The following is a 21230-nucleotide window of genomic DNA, read 5'->3' as shown; positions in this document are numbered from 1 at the left end:
ATTAGGGCAGTCTTGGTGCTGTGATTGCTGTGGAAGCCGAATTGGGAGGTGGCAAGTGGATGGCTCTGCTCCAGGTGTCGGGGGTTGCTTGTTGCTTAGCACTGATCTCTGCTGCCGGTTGAGAGGAAGTCCTCTTTGGGGGGGGGGGAAAGGGTTGGGCTGTGCGCTGAACGTCATCAGGGCCTGCAAGTCGTTTACTCTCCGCACGCAAAGGACTCCCACACGGACAATTATTGATTGCCTAATGAAGCCTTTCATGGTGCTGTGCTTATCAGCTGTTTCCAACTTCTGAACTGTGCCAGGGAGAGAGCAGCCTTCATTTAACTCTGTTTATTGAATGGGCTGCAATTACCTGACGGCCCTTCATTTATTGAATGTTATTTCCTGCTGGCCTTCAGCTGGCAGCGGCAGTTTGTGGGCACCTGAAATGTGTCTACGATCTCTGCTTCTCTGGAGTAGGCGGGGCATCAGTGCAAGCTGCCCTATAGCACTGGGTGTCGCCTGTGGGCGTGGCTTCTTTCTTAGGGTCCTTTTTTTGGGAGGGGGGGCTTAAGGGGGTGAGGCCTTTGTGCGGAGCAGTGGATGGTGTCCGAATAAACCTCTCCTCGTGACCCTGTGTGCCCCCGAAAAGCTCTGTGGCCAAGGTGCAGGACAATGGTCCTGGGGCATAAGTCCTTCGATTGGGGCATTTTATCAAAGATTTAGCTCTCTGCATATTTATTAATGATCTCTTGCCCAGTCTGTCCAAGAGAAGGGGTGGGCAGCCGAAGATTGGGGGTGGATGAGGGGAGCAAAGAGGACCCTGTGTTGAGCCTACTCCGAATACCAAGCCATCAACCGGCCAAGCACTTTTTCTCTACATAACAAGCAAGAGTCATGAGGGACTGACCCTGGAACCAAGAATTAATATTGAGATAAAATTTAAATCCTGCACCCACCCGCTGAAGAAATGAAACTGGATACCTAGAACCCAGAACCTTGTCCAAGTCTGACTCGATGAAAAAATGTGAAGGTAACTGAATTATTCGGACCTCCCTGTGCACATCAGTTCATTCAGAAGAGAACTGACCCAGCCGAGAAATACGGAGTCCAGAATACCTTATGGGGTCTTTCCCTGATAGATGTGACGGCCAGGTGATGCATGCTCAAACGACCAAGCCTTAGTTGCCGTACCCTCTTTTCCTCCTTTACTGCACCCAGAAAAGACGTGAGGACCCCTGGTACTTACTCTGACCCGCAAGCCTTAGCTTCCTTCTCTTGGACCAGTTGAGGTCCCTTGTATACTCTACACAGAAAAATCATTGTAGGGCCGACTGATACTCACTCCGAGCCCTAGTCTGAAGAGGTACTTAACCCAGGTGCCTAGTCCAGTCAAACATTCAAAGTTTTATTTAACTGAGCACATTTACTGCTACAAAGATAGTGTTCGGCCTAACATGATGTGCCCCTATATGCCCACATCAAGCTGAGATGCAGCATTTACGGGTCCTTCAGATCTTTCTGGATGCCCCACAGTGTGTCCGCACTCTTCTTCAGCTGAGCCTTCTCATCGTCCTTGAGCGGGAGGTTGATGACCTTGGTGAGCCCGTTGGCATTGAGGACACAAGGAAGGCTCAAGAACACTTCATTGTCTACGGCCATACATGCCCTTAACCATAGTGGACACTGGATGAACTCTGCTTGGATTCTTTACAAAGCTCTCGATCACATCTGCAACACTAAGACCAATGCCCAGTTGGTGGATCCCTTCAGCTTGATCACTTCGTCAGCACTGTCAACCATTGCTTGTGAACCTCCTTCCATGTCTCGGAGTCTCTGTCGGGGCCAAAGTCTGGATTCAGTGACTGAAGGGGACCACCACCAGCAACAATAACTCCACTCCAAACCGGCACACTGGTATCTCTGCTCTCCCGAAATGTAGCCATGGCAGCTGGAAGGGTGGATGCCAAGCTTCTCAGCCATAAGGTAACGGAAACGAGCAGAATCTAGATTGCCTCCACTTCCAATCACACGATGAGGGAGCCCACTCAGCTTCCAAGTCACATATGTGAGCACATCCGCTGGGTTAGAAACCGCAAGGATGATGCAGTTAGGGCTGTACTTCACAACCTGCGGAATGACGTTCTTGAAGACATTAACGTTCCTTTGGACTAAATTGAGACGACCCTCCCCTTCTTGCTGGCGGACTTCACCAGTAATGACCACAATCCTGGAGATTGCAGAGACTGCATAATCCGTCCTGGACACGATCTTGTGGGTTGTAAGGAACGGGCTTCCATGCTGCAAATCCATAATTTCTCCTTTTGTTTGTCCGCTAAAATATCAACCAGGGCCAGTTCGTCGGCAAGCTCCCGCAGCAGGATACTGCTCGCGCTGGCCATGCCAACTTGACCAACCCCTACGATGGTGACCTTGTTGGTAGGAACATGAGGCTTCTCATCAGTAACGGAGGGTATCCGCTTTTGTTGAACTGTCGCCTTTTTGATTTAGACTGGGTGGGCTGCGCTGGTGGGTGCTGGTGTGCTCCGTCCATAGTAGCTCGGGCCCCGGGACATCACGAGTAAAAGGTCTCGATGGAACTGGTGGACCCAGTAACTCCTGCTTGCCCTGTGGCCCTCTAAAAGGGGTTCTGACACAAGCCTCCTTTGTCACTGGTGGTGGCTACACTTTCACTTTGTTTTTTGTTAAACATATGATGAGTGAATGTCTCTTGTACAGACATACCTGTCATTTGACTGATTGATACACACTGAACATAGCTAATGAAATTAAAGTTCTTGGAATGACCTCACGGTGTTTCATGTGTGGGCACCTTATGTATTAAAAGATAACACTGTCCATGGTAAGTAACTGCCCTGTCAGTAACACAAGGATGCAGAGTGTAACCTAAAACGTTCTTGATGTCCATCATAGGAGGCGCTTTGTTGCCTCCATGGCGACACACGGCAGCACCCAGACCACCGCTGCTGGATCAGGGTTAAGCAGTCAGCGTCTCCTGCACATCCCCTCCCGCTGAAGCTTAAATATGGACGTTTATGTAATTACAAAATTGTATTTAAATCAAACTACGCATCCCCTCCTGCCTATGTCCTCTGGGGAGTAGCCTGCCTTCTTTAAGATTAAATAGCCTTTATATGTATGGTGCACGACCACGGAAACACCAGCTGTCAAGGCCTGAACAGCGGGTCGCCTACAAAGCATGTATCCGAGTTGGCCAAAGGTTCATTAGGCGCAGGCAGACAAAGGTAATGTAATTGTACCTGCACATCTGGCGAGCTAAATGGAGAAAAGAGCTTGCTGAGCAGCTGCAGAGGTCTGGTGGTGATGAACAGGTCTTGGGCATTGGAATAAGCTGGGTTGTTCTCAGTAATTGATGCATTGACTGACTTCCTCCATTCTTGAGTAGAATGAGCCCTAATGTGTCGCCTCATTCGTTGTTTCCAGAGCGCTGCGATGACTGGGGTCTGGTCCCCATGAAACTGAAGCAGGTGTACGACGGGGAGCCCGCGCTAGTCAAGTGCCCGCTCTTCCAGGACTTCCTGAAGCACAACTACACCACCGCCCACTCTGCGGGGCTGACGCTCATGTGGTACTGGACCAGGCAGGACCGGGACTTGGAGGAGCCAATCAACTTCCGCCTGCCCGACAACCGCATCACCAAGGAGAAGGACATGCTCTGGTTCAAGCCCGCTACGCTGAACGACACCGGCAACTACACCTGCATGTTGAGGTAGGCATCGCCCTCCTTTCCTGGGGGGCTTTTATATTGTGTTGTACTTTCTTTCATTACATTTTGAGAATCATGTGTAATAATATACATTTTTCTAGGTTTGAGCGGAGGCCACAAATGTAAGGTGTTGGTTTGCTAACCTTGTGTTCACCATTTTATCTCCAGAGACGCTCTGCTGCTTTCTCGTTCGTCTCTTCTGCGTCGTGGACGTTTCCTTGGTTCTCGCCTCTTCAGGTGCCTTCTCCGTTGTACCTTCTCTTGGGATCGGGCATCTCTCTAGGTAGCCACATCCAGTCTGCCTCGAAGCTCCTTCTGTGCTGACCCAGTGTGTGCATTGACTGTCATGAGAACTTACTGTAACGCAACATGCACCTTGGCTTGCCCCAAACTTCTTCCTGCCTTTGAAGGCTGCGGAACACTTCAAAGGGTGAAATACCCAGACACCACCTCCAGCAAGGGGGCGCCCCTCACTGCAGACCATTGGCCACACGTTTCAACAACACAAACACGGATTGTGGGAGCGCTCACACAGACCCAAAGCTAGCATGACCACACAGATTCACAAAGATCTCTAAAGCTAGTGCGACAACACCGGTTGTGGTAGCGCTCACACAGACCCCTAAAGCTAGTGCGACAACACGATTGTGGTAGCGCTCACACAGACACCTAAAGCTAGTGCGACAACACGATTGTGGTAGCGCTCACACAGACCCCTAAAGCTAGCACAACAGCACAGATTGTGGTAGCGCTCACACAGACCCCTACAGCTAGAACGACTTTGTTCATCCTCCCAGACCATGCCTCAGGCAACCTGTGGCTGCTGATGTGGGCGGGGGCGGGGGGCTGATGGCAGTGGCTATGTACTACGTCACAGCAGCCCCCATGGGGTCTTTTCTATCTGGCCATAAGCTGACTCCTACACAGGCTGCTTCCGGTAGAGTGAACACAAAGCGGGCTTCATGCTCCAGCGAAGGTTCTTTGATCCGAACCACACAGTCCGCCCCGGCCACGAGCGCCTGCGAGGAAGAGCAGGGGGGAGGGGGGGAGCATCTATACGAGTACTAGACGTCTGTGAATTCACGGTAGTAACTGCTGGTGGGGGGTGACCCCCTCCCACGCTCATGTAAATCTCCAGCTACACAACACACACGTGCACCACCATTTGGGCCGCTGCCACAAATAAAGTCGTTTCCAGATGTTTCTGGCCTTAAGAGGGCTCTGGACATCAAGTTCAAGCACGTGACCCCCGTTTCTAGCAGAGTCTTTTACCGTGCTCTGGAGAAAATTGTCTCAAAACATGCCCGCTCCTCTGAGCAGCAGAGTACACCTATAATATAACGCTGGTCCTATCCGCCGAGGATTACACGCCGAGCCTCGGGCAGGCCATGGGTGCGCCGCATAGGCGCATACACCTGCTAAATTCACCAGACTGGTTAAGTGTGGGCACGGGCTCCCGGAGTCCTGAGAGACTCCCTCTCGGTGCACATTCACCCCGGTTTTAAGGGGGGGGGGGGGGGGTTGGCAGTATTTGGTCGAGCTATTCCTGGCGCCATAGGCCTAGCACGGCCCAAGGCCACGCAAGAGCCCTCCGAGGTTGAATTCCTGCTCGGGCAGGCTCAGCGGTGGTCCCTGGAGGGGGCACCTTTGTGTCTTCACTGGCAGCATTGCTCTGGGCTCGGTTCTGATCCGCAAAGGCCGGGGAGACCCCAGGGGTGAAATAACAGAGCATCAATCATATCCCCCCGGGGGCAAGACCCTGGGACCAGCCTTGGTGGTCGCCCGCTCTGGAGTCCCGTGGTGAGTGTGGTACAGCAGCCTCTATACTCGTTACAAACCCTGGCCTTGTGTCAGGATGTCGTGCAGGGCCCCCCCATTTCCGCTGTGTGTCCATGACTTGTGCTCCACGCGCATCCATCATTCTGCTGCCTGCACACACCGAGGTGAAGGTAGGATGTGAGCCACGTCTCTAGCACCACGATCGTGTTTATTTACCCGGTTTTTATTCCCCCCCCCCCCCCTCTCCCTCCTCCCTTCATCGGAGGTGACATTGACAGTATATGATTCGCCCCTCCGCGCAGGTCACGCGGGCTCCACCGCAGCGTCAGCTTTTCTTTACATCACTTTGAAGAAACCTTGACCTCTGTTAATGCCCCCTGTGTACATTCTACAGTGACCCCCAGTTGTGCGGATCTCTCCCTCTGTAAAGCGCTTAGACGCCCGATGTTCGCCGCTGTCTCGCGGTCTCTCCTGCGCTCTTCAGATGCCACGAAGGATTCAGGAGTCGCCATCCCTCGGCTGCTTAGAATCAAGTTTGTTTAAAGTATCGGATACAGTCCTACTCACTCACTAGTCCTAACTAGACTTGTGTTAACCAGCCCATCAATGAAGGTTTGCGCTCTCATCCTCGCTGGATCAAGGCTCAAGCGGCACCCTCAGAAATGAACAAGCATTGGCAAAGCCAGTACATCCTATGGTAACTATTTGTTTTTCCTTTTTTTTTTTCGACAGCATATACCACAAAAATAAATAGGAAAATCCTATGCCACTTCCGAGGCATAGCAAACACAAGGAGATGATGGACGGAGCGCTGAAACTTTTCAGACACTCTTTCCCCTCCCCCCCCCGCCCCCCCCCCCCCCCCCCCCCGTCAGAGATCTGGGTTGAATCCCTCATCGTTCTTTAGCTCACTTCGCCACCTCCGTTCAGACATGGCCATATGCAAATCAGTCTTGACCCTTTTCCACCGAGGCATCGACACCCAATGCTTGCAATACAAATATTCAATTAAAATAAAACAGTCAGTGATGTGCATTCGCCTGCAAAACACATCTCCCTGCAGGTGGCCGACTTTACACACAAAATATTAAATTAATTCCATAAAGGAGCCGATGCTGGAAATAACCTACAAGAAGCACTCAGGCCATGCAAGTTAATTTTAGTCTAAAGAAAATTGCTGACGGCTGCTGCCTTTCAAGCATCCGTTCTTTGTAAGGCTGCTCGGAATCTTTGACTACAAGGCTACGAGTGGTGTCTGAGCACCAGCACGCGCTGAAACCCGTCCTTCTTTATACTGCATTGAATGTGTTCCCCACCCCTAGTACGACCGGTCGAGTCTTTGCCCAAACGCGGGTCAGCGACGGACCTGACGGAAGTATCATAACTTTGGGCGCAGGGCTTCTCTAAAGCCTTTCAGAGCAGACCTGGGGCCATCCCCACCTTGAGGTCCTTGGCCGGGGTTTAGGATGACCTGACTCCTCGGGACGGGACCACGGGCGACCAAGGCTTTCACAAGGGAGGCCTGGTGAGCGCCTGGAAGTGATGTCAACGGAGCTGTGCTGTGGGTACAGTTCACTGCGGTACTTTGACCACGAGCAGTGGCCATGCCTGTGGCGCAGGATGTCTTGTATTCCTGGGTCTCAACTCTCACCACTGAGGCTCGGACCCCAGTGTCGGGCCAGATGTGGACCGATCTGCAGTGATGCGTATACTGGAAGTCTTGGCTTGGGGACTTGTGGTGGCAGGTTGGATGGAAAGTGCCTTGTGCTCCTGGACTACAGATGTGTCCTGATCGAGGCGGTGCAACTGTGTGTCAGATGGAAAGTGCCTTGTGCTCCTGGACTACAGATGTGTCCTGATCGAGGCAGTGCGACTGTGGGTCAGATGGAAAGTGCCTTGTGCTCCTGGGCCACAGATGGGTCACGGTACAGGCGGAGCGACCCTGGGAGACTTCTCCATGCAAGAGGGTTCAGCCTTGAGCCAAAGACCGCTCCTTGCACTGGCAGTTGCCATCAGTTGTGTCGAGCCCTGAAGAGCCTCGGCCTGGAGATCCGGGGCGAGGCCAGTGCTTCTGTGTGGACCACTGAGTCACGGATGCAAGCATGGACCAGCAGGAGACTGGTCCATTCTAGAGCAGTAACCCAGGGGCTCTCCAGTTAGGGAGGTGGGTGGACGTGCCTCAGCAGGGGCTCCTGTCTGACCATGGCATCTTTCCGGGCAGCTGCTGTAAGTTTGTGACTCTTGCAGTGGCTCTGTTTATCTCCAGGAAGCGGACACCAAGCCCTGATCCTGCTCCTGATTTGTTCATGAAAGTGATGGGGCGAAGGATGCTCTGTGTATATCGCCAAGAGGCTGTTTGATGCCCTCCCCCACTGTCCTCGTGGGCCAAGAGTTCTAGCTTAGACTTTGGGGCAGGAGCGTGGATCACTGGGATATACCCATTATGGAAATGACTGCCCTTAAACTATCTGCTGAAGAGGTGAGTCTGCGACGAGTGGGTGTTTCCAGATGACCCCTTAGCGTCCCTTCCTGTGCACTGTGAGCCTGCCTGACGTTGCACCTGTGTCATGGGTTTTAGAATCGCATCACAGACACGGGGACCCTCGAGAGAGGTTGGAAGGGCTCTAGTGAGATGGTGAGGCCTCCTGAGAGGCAGCGAGTGCTACCGAGAGGCAGAAGGCTGCCCCGGGGCAATCCTCTTTGCTACAGAGTCACTTCTAGTCCTGCTAGACCAGGGCGTCTTCACTTGGGGTTCTGGCACGTCTGGTCTTGTGCTTCCGTCAGCTGGGTTTTGAGCTGTGATTGGCTGTTGCCTCAGAAGGGTGTTCGTTCTGGTGGTAGGGACTCTGTGGTACCTTGTGGTGCCGCGGACCGCACAGAAGCCTACACATTGCTTCTGCTTTCTGGGGTTGCCATGGTGCCACAGGTGGAGTGCGTTTGCCCCATTCTTGGGATCTTACTGCCCCCCCCCAGCAGCTCCTTCCAAACCTCTTGGTAAAGTGACACCAAGGATGAGAGGCCATGTGCTCCCTACGAGCCCTGATGCCGCCCAGAATCTGAAGCCGGAAGCCGGGCTTCCAAGCTTCCAACTCTCCGGGTACCGTGTCGGAGCAGTGTAGCCCAGCTGAGGGGAGCTGCTGTGAAAGGTGAACTTAAACCCAGTGTGACCCACTTAACACAAAGATGGAACCTCCACCCAGGAGTGGTGGTTTGACACATGACAGGATCATATTTCAGAATTATCATAAAATAAAACCAATAAGGCATCAGAAAGGAACAGTGATGACCCCACAGGTATGGTGCAGACGCTGCTGGCAACGACGCGCTGCCTACGGAATATATGGACTGTGAAACACTCAAAGCGACCGAAGAACCGGAGTTACACTGTCAGGTTTCATCACCCTGGGCGGCTCCAACGCTGCCCATAGGGTGCCTCACAGGAATATTGTTGGACAGATATTTTTTAAGGGGCTGCGTAGATAGCCGGGTACCTAGCTGCAGTTTATATCATTTTGTCATGAGACTCGGATGAGGGAGTGGGAATCGCAGTAATTGAGGCATTAATTGCCCGGCTGCTTGTTGTCGCTGTTCTAGCTTCGCTCATGCTGTCGCTACGAGTCTGTCACTCTGCGTCCACAGCCGGTCCCCAGGCCACGCTGAAAGAAGCCTCTATGACGTGGACGGAGCTGACCTGGATGCTATATGTGGTACTGCGCCGTTCGCGGAGGCCGCCTCTGCTTTTCTTGTTTTGCCTTTTTCTAAAGTATTTGAGTAAATGGTCCCGCCCAAACACTTAGTATTAAATAGATCCCATGCAGATCGCAGTCTGCTGGAACTGTAAGCGGTGGGAGTACGAATCTCATTTTATGTGATGTTCACACATCTAATGCTATCTTTAGGTAATACAAATTACGCAGCAGGTATGGGTAACCTCATCAGAAGGATGGACCGTTTGCTGCCACATGTGACGATACCAATGGAAGCGGACTGTGGCTGTTTGTAGATGTATTTTCCTCCGTGGTGACCTCGTCGCCAATGAAACTCTTCTGGGATCTTGAAGACCATGGCTTTCTGGGGGTCTGGACTCTCTCCATTGCCCCTAGTAGAGGAGTGCCTGCCTGGTGTCTCTTTCCCTGTGTGGTAGGTGGCAGCGGGCTGCATGTTGACACATTGTCCTCTGCACTGGTCCTATAGTCGGGTGACTTCCACCAGGGTTCAATGGTCTCTCGGTTGTCCGCCGTAGAGCTTTACATAGAGGGTGTGGTCATTCCAGTGTGGCTGGCTTTGCATGTAGTTTGCCCGCGTCAGATCTGTCCCTCGTGTCCCGGGGGTACCAGGCTGCTCTTTCCTCAGTGGAGTTCAGTCTTGCAGATGGACCCTACAGTCCAGGCCTTGCAGGGAATATGGTGGGCGAGAGGCTGTGGTAGCCACAGCCTGCACTTGACCTGCAGGCTCGGTTCATGGCACACAGCATTGTGAGTTTCAATTTAAATTTCTCAGCGATATTTGTTGAAACTGGAATGTGTTCACATCTCTTCAAACCATGGCTACTCTTCACTGTCTGATCTGGTACCCCCAGCAGTTTGCTATCCCTGTGTGGGGAGCAGAGGGTCCTACCCACACGGATAGGAAGCTGCTCTATATAGGGCGTGTGGCCGACAGTGGGGGGGGGGGGGGGTTGGGAAGTATTCATGTCATGCGTGATGACTGACAAGGCGTGGCTGCCTCTGGTGGGACACCGCATCTGATGTAGTTGTTTGTGGGTGACTGTGAGAGGCAGACACACTAATTATAATAAGGAATAAGACCCCTAGGTAGCTACACAGCATCAACCTAGCCTCAGGGGTAGCAAGAAGCTGTTTGTGTACACCAAGAAAAAGGGGAGAGGCTATAATCTAAGAAGAACCTGTAATCCATATGGCAACATGCTTCAAGTGGAAATGGTGACAAATGAATAAAAGGAGGATAAAAAGGCAAGAATAAGAATTGGAGGCATGCACTTTTTTTTAATGCAAGGTTACTGCCCCTTGCTGAGCACATACATCCGTAAACTAGAAAGGAGGCGGAAGAGGAATCGAGGCTGGCAACCGGAGCAGAAACTACAGATCCTCTAGTAGGGCAGATCCTCTAGTAGGGCAGATTCCTGTTAGCCTGAAGGATGCCAACATTTTAAGCAAGAGTTCTCTTCCTATGTCCCTCTTAAACTCTAGAAAGCTCCCTAAAGGGAACGAGCACCAGCCAGTAAGCCCTGATGTGCGGTCGTGTCTCAGACCAGAACCAGGCTGGCACCCTGAACATGGAAGGGTGATAGACCAAGCACTCGGTAGGTTGCTGCCCTCACAGAGCAAGAGAATCAGTTTGCCTCATGTGACCGCTCCTTCCTCACCCCTCCACACAAACCCACATTTTGTATTTAACCCCAGAGCAAGGGTGTGGAATTTAAACAATCTACTTGTCCAAGGGACAAGATGCTTCAGAAGTCGTTCTGTCAACCTATCCATGTGCTGCATTTGATGCAAAGCAGTGAGGTGTCCAGGTAGTTGGGCGATTATGGTCTAGCTTTGATAACACCCACTCATGTTATCATTCTTTGTAAGCTTGCAAGGCTGTGACTACTCAAGGGTTTCACTTATGTCACCTATTTGGATATTTGCACTCTCTGCAGAGGCTGTTTATTAGTTCTGCGGATGCCATCTTTGCAGTCACAGTAGGGCTCTGCTATGCCAGCTCTTTCAAGAGTGCGGACTATGGCAGTTCTGATAATGTGAGTATTGTAATTGTCTTTGCTTTCTTTTGTACCTTAGTTTCAGAGGAAGTATCTCGCGCGTGTCCATGGCTGAGCAATTATATTTTACACCTAGATGAACCCGACAAGATCTTGTCTGAATCACACCCTTATGTGCCCGATTCTTTTCAGGATTGAGTCAGACCAGTTGGTTTTGAACTTGTGCAAGATCTAATTCAGATATTTTCAGGTGTATAAATGGACTGCAGGAAGGGAGTATTCCAGGGCTGGAATGACGTTTGCGTTTGAGCACACCTACTGTGTTTATGGTCATTCGTAACCATCACTCCTTACAAGGCTAATGTAAATCCTTTTCCATAGAGAAAAGAACAGTCCTTAAAAGGGCGGGGCCGATGGGCAAGAGGGTCCTTCACAGCAAACAATATTTTTCCTGTGGAGAAAAAAAAGTTTGTCACTGCATTTGCTCAGTATATGATCACAACCCTGATCTACCCAGGTGTGTGCGCTCATGTGAAAATGCTCAAGTTTGTGAAGATTATTTAAAAGCTAGTGTGTGACAACAGGGGGTCTCTCCTGGCCCACCGCCATTTTTAGCCTGACCTAGGGGGTAAACTCGGTGAGTGCACTCCACCCAGTGGTCCTTCCGAGTGGCAAGTACATGGAGTGCGGTATGCTTGAGTGTGAGCTGAATTGGTGAGTAGACCTATATATTTCCGCATGACTTCGGAGATTGAAGAAGGAAATATGAAGATTGTAAACCTAATAAAGGTAACCCTGGGCGCGCATAGGTGTTGCGCAGTTGTGTTGGTGTCTGGAATATTAGTGTGGAACATGCTATGGAAGATGCGTGCATGATGCAATTATTGAATAGATAGAGCATATCGAGGAAAATACATAGCTTAATCCTCGGACTATATATCTTTGCAGTAAAACCCAAGGACTCTCTCGCGGGGAAATTCCTCAGAGTAAGGATTAGGGTCTGATACACCTACTACCTCAAATGCAGGACTGGGTGTAAACATACGTACTGGGACCAGGAGAGTCCTGAAGAAGGCCCATATATTGGGTACATTCAGACGGCCGAAACATGTTGACCACTGGGCAGTAAGGAGGGAGGTGTAAGGGGCACATTATATCTCCCTAGCACCACCATCCTTCACGTTTTTAATCCTGACCGGAGGATCCAGGAATGAAATCGATTTAGGCATACCTCCGAGTAAGTTTGAACACTCACCGCACTGCACTTTCACCTCCATTGTTCCCAGTCACAATGTGGAAATATTATTTTCTTCTTTTTATGTTGTTTGTCTTCCCCAATCCTATTGCTCCACCCCAGGCATTGGTTGTGCCGGAGTGTTGTAGGCAGCCCTATGATGAAGCATGTCACACTTTGGTGTGAGTGAGGGCAGTATTAAAACACACAGCACGTTTCCACCCTATATCACAACACCGCGTTTTTTTTACTCCCTACTCCTCTTGGTGTGTAAGATTATTTAAAAAAACATGACTGCTGTAGAATTCCAATTGTTTGAGTTTCTGAAACTTCTGAATCTACAACCATGTAAGATCAGAGACCTGCTGGTGCATCCTCTCCGCCCCTCCTGTCGGTGAAAGGAGATTGCAAGACCCCCCTTCCCCCTTCCCCCTTCCCCCTTCACTGCCTGGTAAAGTGAGAGTAGAGTGGGGCTAGTTGAGCTGGCAGGAGACAAGCACTTTGTGTCCACGGTACCCCGCTGCCCGGTGACCCTCACGGAGGAGGACAGCTATGTGAACCATGAGCACCAGAGTAGCAGACTCCTCACATCCGGGAAAAGAGATCTTTGAGCCGAGCAATCTTGACCAGAGAAGAGAGGAGCACCGCGGCTGGCCGAGCCCGGCGACATCCATGAGAATGAGATCTCCCCAACCATACAACATGAAACGCTTCACCCAGGAGTGACCACGGCGTGAAAGAACAGAGTTAGAGACACAACAGCAAAACATGAGCACTAGAGGTGTGGCCTGGATCTCCACGAGCTCATCATTCTGCTCTTCACTAGGGAGGTGCATAAGAGCAGAGCTGGATATGAACCAAGGGCTGAGGGCACATGTCAGAGCCCAGCATCAGCCACTCCAAGGGGGACACTAAGATGTCACAAAGAACTGAAAGTGACAATTGCAGAAGGAAAGCAAGAAAGCTAAAGAATAAAGTGTAGTCTCCTTGGGTCACACCAAGCAGAAGTGTCTTGTCGGATCTCCGAACAAAACATGAAACCTATTCATGGCAGAAAATACGAAGAGGAAAGTTTGGCGATGAAGAGGCGAGGACCAGCTGTCAAGTTGCACCGACATCTGCACAAGGTGTTACCATAGATTACCAAGAGCGGGCAAAGCCAGGGCTGGGGGTTAATAATCCAAGTCTGTCAGAGGGCACTGGCATGACGTGCAGCCAGGGCGTCTAGGGGATCACAACATTCACAAACTCTTACTTTGGGAGAAAACCAAGAACTGGAAATTAAGTTGCTATGGTCAAGATTCCAGGGATCATGGGACCACACTGCGTCCCCTGTGAAACCCAGGGACTCGCTACATATAACCTGTGAGAGGGAAGCTGTCCTGCTGTGAGAGCAGAACTCCGTTTTATTATCGGAGCTCAGCAGCATTTACACAAAGGTGGCTTGGAGTTCTCTTGAGCACACCTCACCTTCCCTCATGGTAGTGGAGCTGGCTTTGAGGACAAAAATAGAGCCTGATACCAAGAAGAGGATATGGACAGCCAATGTACATCTTTGCCACCAGCACAAAGTTCAGGATTCTCCCCCCCTCCACCACCACCACGCATGCTTATTGAAGGGTGATAAACACACAGCAGGGAGAACTGAATGAAAAACGAACAGACCAGCCTCTTAACAAGCATTGACACAAGCATCAGCTTGGGAACCTTGGGGGAGAGCAGAGAATGTCGAATGACGGTCATGCCTGGGGAGCAAAGACGGAAGAGAGACCTAGTTATCAGAGCGCAGGAACATTGACCCGGTAGGAGAATTGGGACTCTTAGCGCATGCGCCGTAAATCACAGTGGAGTAAATATAGCTTCTAAGCAAAGAAAAGAGGCCCCAATTCACAAAGCCATTTTCGCTTTTAGGTTTGAGTGCAGTTGGCTGGAAATATTACTGCTAGGCTTTAAGGAAAAGCTGCCCACGCAATCGTAAATCCATTTTCACCAACATTAGATTGCCCCACGAGAATGTCATACCACATGTGGCGTAAATTCCATGGAAGGTGTGGGGAATAAAGTTCAAGGCATGCACAACCATGGGAATTTCCGGTTGCCCACAGACAGATCAGTTTACGGCCATTATATACAACTTGGAGCACTTCCGGGTGCATCTCACTGTAGCAGCAGAGGACTTCTCTTCATCTTGAGCTTTACGACACAGAACCCGGTTGCATTGTGCAGTACAACAGGTGGGTGGAGCCTACTTGTCCAGTGGGCGAAATAGTATTAAAGATTTGTCCTTGATCCCAAACAATATGACTTTATGGTCGGGCTGCAGGAATTCCACACCCTGAGAGACCCATTGTTCCTTCTAGTTTACATTTGGAGACCTCATCCTGACCTTCTAGGATCTCTCCCTTCCGCCCCCCTCCCCCCGACAACTTCCACTTTTACTGCTCCCAGTGAATGACATTTCAAGACAAAGTCAATGCAGTGAAAGAGGAATTACCCTACTTGGGTTTCTTCTGCATAGATTTGGTAGTAGGCGTTCTGTTCGGTCTTAGCTCAGCTCTTCTCTAACATGTGAGCCTTGTGGAAAAGCCCTTTTCTTTATAACCTACTTCACCAAAGAGTCCCAGACCAGCTGGAATTCTAGAGCAGAGGTAGTCTAGCATTTCCCTCAATGAATCCCTATATAAGAAAGGCCTACTAGGTGAGTTGCAAGTAATAGTTAACTGAAGAACATTTCTTCTTTAAAAAAAAATAAAATTATATATGTTTATAGGAGTCCCGTAAAGAGGGCTGATTTTTCTAGTGGAATATCACAGACCACTGTACTGGTCTGTAGCAAGTGCGCACACGGTAGAGGTGGCCTCGAAGGTAGTGGCATGAATCCAGATCAGTACAACCCAAAATATGTTGCCGAAACAGCACTACGGTACCCATGCAGGTGATGTTCAATGTATGTAAGCGCTTGCAAATAAATCCTAAACTTTCCTTCTATTCATCTTTATGTTCCATACTTAGGCTGCATCCAGATGTGTTCATAAAATAAAACCAACGCATAGAAAGCCGTCTACCCTGGTCACACTTCACTAAACTTGTATACGAGCCCGGCCTAAAGGCTTTGTTAATGCGTTTGTTGTGTGGTATCGGGATATTTGTCATATACTTTTTATAAGGATCTTGCTCTCTTCTGCACAATCCTCAAACCTCTCCATAGTCCCACAGGGTGCTGTGCATCCCTAATCGGTTTATGCGTGTCTTCACTTGCACAGCTTAGGGTTTGTCTGCTGGTCTTTAGAGAAAGGGCTCCAGTGTGGCGGGGTCAGCGTTCCCAGAGTGCAGTGCTGAGGGCGCTGCCTAGGCTGTAGTAAGGTGGGGTCAGCGTTCCCAGAGTGCAGTGCTGAGGGCGCTGCCTAGGCTGTAGTGTCTGGTCAGCGTTCCCAGAGTGCAGTGCTGAGGGCGCTGCCTAGGCTGTAGTAAGGTGGGGTCAGCGTTCCCAGAGTGCAGTGCTGAGGGCGCTGCCTAGGCTGTAGTGTCTGGTCAGCGTTCCCAGAGTGCAGTGCTGAGGGCGCTGCCTAGGCTGTAGAGTGACTGGTCAGCGTTCCCAGAGTGCAGTGCTGAGGGTGCTGCCTAGGCTGTAGAGTGACTGGTCAGCGTTCCCTGAGTGCAGTGCTGAGGGCGCTGCCTAGGCTGTAGTGACTGGTCAGCGTTCCCAGAGTGCAGTGCTGAGGGCGCTGCCTAGGCTGTAGTGTCTGGTCAGCGTTCCCAGAGTGCAGTGCTGAGGGCGCTGCCTAGGCTGTAGAGTGACTGGTCAGCGTTCCCAGAGTGCAGTGCTGAGGGCGCTGCCTAGGCTGTAGAGTGACTGGTCAGCGTTCCCTGAGTGCAGTGCTGAGGGCGCTGCCTAGGCTGTAGTGACTGGTCAGCGTTCCCAGAGTGCAGTGCTGAGGGCGCTGCCTAGGCTGTAGAGTGACTGGTCAGCGTTCCCAGAGTGCAGTGCTGAGGGCGCTGCCTAGGCTGTAGTAAGGTGGGGTCAGCGTTCCCAGAGTGCAGTGCTGAGGGTGCTGCTTAGGCTGTAGAGTGACTGGTCAGCGTTCCCAGAGTGCAGTGCTGAGGGCGCTGCCTAGGCTGTAGTAAGGTGGGGTCAGCATTCCCAGAGTGCAGTGTCTGAGGGCTTTGCGTAGGTTGTAGTGTGGCGGGACAGTGTCTTCAGTGTGCAGTGTTCAGAGGGCGCTTACTAGGCTGTGGCAGGAGGGGTCAGCGTTCCCAGAGTGCAGTGCTGAGGGCGCTTCCTAGGGTGTAGCATGGCGGGTCAGCGTTCCCAGAGTGCAGTGCTGAGGGTGCTTCCTAGGGTGTAGCATGGCGAGTCAGCGTTCCCAGAGTGCAGTGCTCTGAGGGCTTGGCCTAGGCTGTAGCGTGGCGGGTTAGCGTTCCCCAGAGTGCAGTTCTCTAAGGGTACTTCCTAGGTTGTAATGTGGCGGGACAGTGTCTTCAGTGTGCAGTGTTCTGAGGGTGCTTACTAGGCTGTGGCATGAGGGGTCAGCGTTCCCAGAGTGCAGTGCTGAGGGCGCTTCCTAGGCTGTAGCATGGCGGGTCAGCGTTCCCAGAGTGCAGTTCTCTAAGGGTACTACCTAGGTTGTAGTGTGGCGGGACAGTGTCTTCAGTGTGCAGTTGTCTGAGGGTGCTGACTAGGCTGTAGCGTGGCGGGTCAGCGTTCTCAGAGTGCTGTGCTCTGAACGCGCTGCCTACATTGTAGTGCAGTGGATTAGAGACTCCAGGACATGGGAAAGGGTAATGTGTCCCTTGGCAACATTGCTCTGCAGTGGGTGTTTGTCCCCAACATACGCTTCCATGTGATGGTTTGGTGTCCCCTGGATGCAGTGTGGTTGGCTGATGTTACTTCCTTAGTTTGCAGTGTGAATGGACAGCCATCTGTCCTGTGTGAGAGACGGACACCCACCCAGAGATCAGAGAAGGAGCCGGAGAAACCATGGTCTGCACCATAGATTTGTCTAAAAAGCCAGGTTTTCTGATGTTTCTTACTGAAGTTGAAGTCCTTTTCTTGGCATGCGGGAAAGAGCAGGGAGTTCTACAGCGCTGGTGCTTGCGCAGAGAATCTTCCACCTCTCATATATTTCTGTTATATCTCGGAATGATCAGGTAATGCAATTTAAAGGATCTTTAGACTCGAGTAGGAATATATTTCTTGCACCTCTTCGACTCAAAACGGAGATCCAGCCGATCTTAAACTGTATCCCGTGTCTTGTAGGTAGCAAGGCTGCTTTTATACAGATGTTACATGCACTTTCCTTGGGGGTTTGTTAATACGATGTGCGGCTTCAGTTTGCACGTCTTGTAGTCCAGCAATGGCATTATTAGAAAGACCTTACTAGAATACATTTACATAATCGAATCTTGGGTGATGGTCGCCATTATAGCGAGGCCTGGACATAATCTGACTCGCGCCAGAGTGATCGGAGTAATTTTGGTAATTCTGCATTACTCTTTGACATAGGATAGTTAATAATTAATTACTGCTTGCATAATTAAGGGTAATTTGAGATGGGGAAAAATTAGCACAAATGACAAATTTAGCGAGCAGCTGCTCGCGCTGCTGTTCATGTGTTTGCATTTAGAGCCCTTTTCTTAGTGTAAAAGGCATTCTCGCATCCATTTTAGACACAAGGGTGCATTTTGTGTTAAGAAACCAGTGCTAAATGCCGGGAGTAAGTTGTGGAAATACTACCCCAAGAGCACATTTAGCGTGCGGCTGCTCGTCTGCTATTAGTGTTCTGTTGCGTTTAGCACTATTTTGTATCAACAAATTCATCCTCGCGTCCATTTTGGACACAGGGGCATTTTTGTGCTAAGAATGTAGTGGCAAATGCAGAATTACTCTTCTCGCATAATCCTGCAGCATGTGGAGGGAATTCTGCATGAATCTGCTGCACAAGATTGCACGAGTTACACCCACCCCTTTAGGTGATGTATACGTTCAGAGGCAGGAGCTCGTAAGTTGGCCACCCACAGTAACCCCAAGACTTTTTGATGCTGGTCTGCCTTTAGCTGGTGCTCCCATTTCCGAAGGCCAGTTAGTTGTGCCAGAGGTCCAATCTCTTGTTCAATACTACTGCCCCCGTTATGTCGGTATTCAATTTCCGCTGGTTTTTGCTCATACCACTTCCGGATGTAACTTCTAATATTTTTTTAACTCATTCTGATCGGCCATTGGGCCTTCAAGGCAGAGGAGCAACTGAGAATCATCTACATAGTTGCACAATCTGCCTCCTCTTGCTGTCAATCCCTTTATTAAAGGTCTAATTTAGATGGTAAATAAATGAGGCGATGGGTAGGAGCCGCGAGGGACTCTTAAACAAGGACCACCACGATGTTCTGATCAGCCGTATCAATGGCCGCGGATAAGTCCAGTAACACTAAAGCCCAAACACCCCTAGGTCATAAGTGTCTGCGGTGTAGTATTGGTTCTATATGTAGCTTGGAGTAGTGATGCACCTCTGGGTAATAACACTCTGAGGTTCTCGCTTGTAGCACTGCCGCATTGGAACTCATGAATCCAGAGTCAAAGGTAAGACTCATGCCGGGGTCTCAATGTACAGTGGGGGGATACAGGCCCGTCTGTAGCAACAACACACAAGACGTGTCCATTTCCCCCCCGAAAATAGTTATTTATTTACAGATATGAAAGTAAGGAGTTTAAAAAAGTAGGTGAGCGCACCTGCTTCGTCATAGATATGATAAAACTCTAATCCAGTGCTCCGCCGTTCTGCCTCTGCAGTAAAATCCCATCGAGGGCGTTGGGCATTAATATTCTGTTGGGACCCCGAGCGGGGGTGGCCAGTTATCACCAGGCATGATCTGGAACCTTTCGGTCTCGTCTCTTACTACATCTGTGTTTCCAAGGCCATCGGGCGGCCACCACATGGAAACTTTGTACTCCGGAGAGAAGTTGGTCAGATCTAAGCAAGGACTTCCCATGGCATCGTGTTGCCCTACACAACATAGGCACGGGGAGGTCCGGTTATGTTCTTGGGCAGAAGCATTGGCCTGGCAGGTGAGGGGCAGATGTACCCTGTGTTTTCTCTGTTGCGGGTACAGGTAAATGGCCCGTGTCTTTGTGCGTGGAAGAGGGTGTCACCTGCCCTCAGTTCCCTCATTCTACTGATTGAGGCTCCAGCTGGATTTTGGGTGTTTCAACCCCCAGTCTTCTTATAGCCAATATTGAGGATCCAGCAACCCTCCTCCCCCCTCCACGCCCCCACCCTTCAAACGAAATGCAGCAGAAAAATCTGAAAAACATGGAGCAATCCCTTTGACTCAGATTGTGGAGTCTGTCGGTGGAAGACCTACTGGGCAGGCTCAGGACCTAAGATGTGATACTGAGCTATGCAATGCCAGGGTGATGGATGGATGGGTGGGTGGAGTCCTTTGTGTAGCACCTTCAGGGAAGTCTCTGGGTGGAAGCCTTGTGTCAAACGTTTATGGACCTTTCCTTCTGGGACATCTTTTGGAAGGAGGGGCGGCTCTGTTTAAGTCAACGGAGCCAACCTTTGATATTCACCTTGTCCTGACCTCATTGCCTGCTGATGCCATGGGATTGCCCTGCACACTCTGCTCTGATTTCTACTTCAGCTCTGTTTGTCTAGCTGATTAAAATTAAACAGACTTTTCAACCCAATCAAGTGCCATATTTAAACAAACATTTGCAATGCAATAGGTCTCGCATTAGTGAACGTTTGAGCTATTGGCTTTACAAATGTAAATTTATATTTAAAAAAAAATGCTACAGTAGCATAGGTAGTAAATGAAAAGGCATGAAGCAACGAAAGGGTGCAGTACCGTAGGCTGTTACTTAGGTTTCCCTGTGGAGTTGTAAAGGCACCTCTGTTACCCTTATACAGTACTGCACCCTTAATGTTATTATACAGAGAAATCTTGCATTCAGGCTGCAGTACCTTGTGGCTAACCAAGGTCTCTTTACAACTCCACAGGGACACCTAGTAACAGCCTGTGGTACTGCACCCTTTTGTGTACTGCACCCTGGGAGCATAACCTGTAAAGATTTAAGGCATGGGAAGTGACGTTGATGCCCTGCCGCAAAAGGAACAAATGAGGGACGGAACGCGGAACAATGCAAACCTTCACCCCAGTCGCAAAGATCAGGGTTTAATCCATCGTTCTTTTGCTCACCACGCCTCCCAGTTTGGACCCAGCCATGTGGAAATCAGTCTTGACCCTGTTCCTTATGGTAACTGTCCAGCCCGAACTGCCACGCCACCCAGCCCGAACTGCCACGCCAGGGGTGGCGTTTTTCTTTTTGCAGTTGATGCCCTGCCGGCATGCACTCTTAGAAAGGGAAGAGAGACCTAAAAATGTAGCGAAGAACAATTAAAATTATTCCGCAGCTGCAGGGCAGGATCCCTAAAAAAGTTTTGGAAACCAGATGCTTGGCGTTGGGTAATTGGGTGCAGTGCTGCTTTATAAAGTGCTGCGTGGGCTTCCCAAACCTACAGCTGCATGATGAGGGGGGGGGGGGGGGAGTAATTTTAAAGCAGACTCCTGGCGTTGGTGAAGCACGCGCTGCTGTTAAAGAGCTGTGCGCGCTCCAGAAACCCGCAGCTCCATGGTAGGAGCAAAAAAATAGCTTTTTTATCAAGACGTCTGTAGCGGGTGTGGCGCTGTTGTAAAGAAAGCACTGTGGGCTTCACAAACGTGCAAGTCCATGGTGGGAAAATAAAAAATATCAAAGCAGACAAGTG

General features: G+C 50.5%; 1 protein-coding gene and 1 pseudogene across 3 annotated transcripts in view; one reads left to right on the top strand and one right to left on the bottom strand.

Annotated features, from left to right (window-relative positions):
* Nucleotides 1-21230, top strand: part of IL1RAP (interleukin 1 receptor accessory protein) — a 388648-nt gene that overhangs the window by 234577 nt on the left and 132841 nt on the right. For all 3 annotated transcript variants that reach the window (XM_085635879.1, XM_085635881.1, XM_085635880.1), the window contains exon 3: nucleotides 3445-3730. In XM_085635879.1, coding sequence (XP_085492005.1) covers nucleotides 3445-3730 — 286 coding nt within the window. The remainder of the gene's footprint in view (nucleotides 1-3444; nucleotides 3731-21230) is intronic.
* LOC146788658 (L-lactate dehydrogenase B chain-like) lies at nucleotides 1480-3431 on the bottom strand (annotated as a pseudogene).

This window comes from Triturus cristatus, chromosome 11, assembly GCF_964204655.1.
Source record: "Triturus cristatus chromosome 11, aTriCri1.1, whole genome shotgun sequence".
Taxonomy (NCBI): Eukaryota; Metazoa; Chordata; class Amphibia; order Caudata; family Salamandridae; genus Triturus; species Triturus cristatus.
This window is presented reverse-complemented; position numbering and strand designations above follow the sequence as displayed.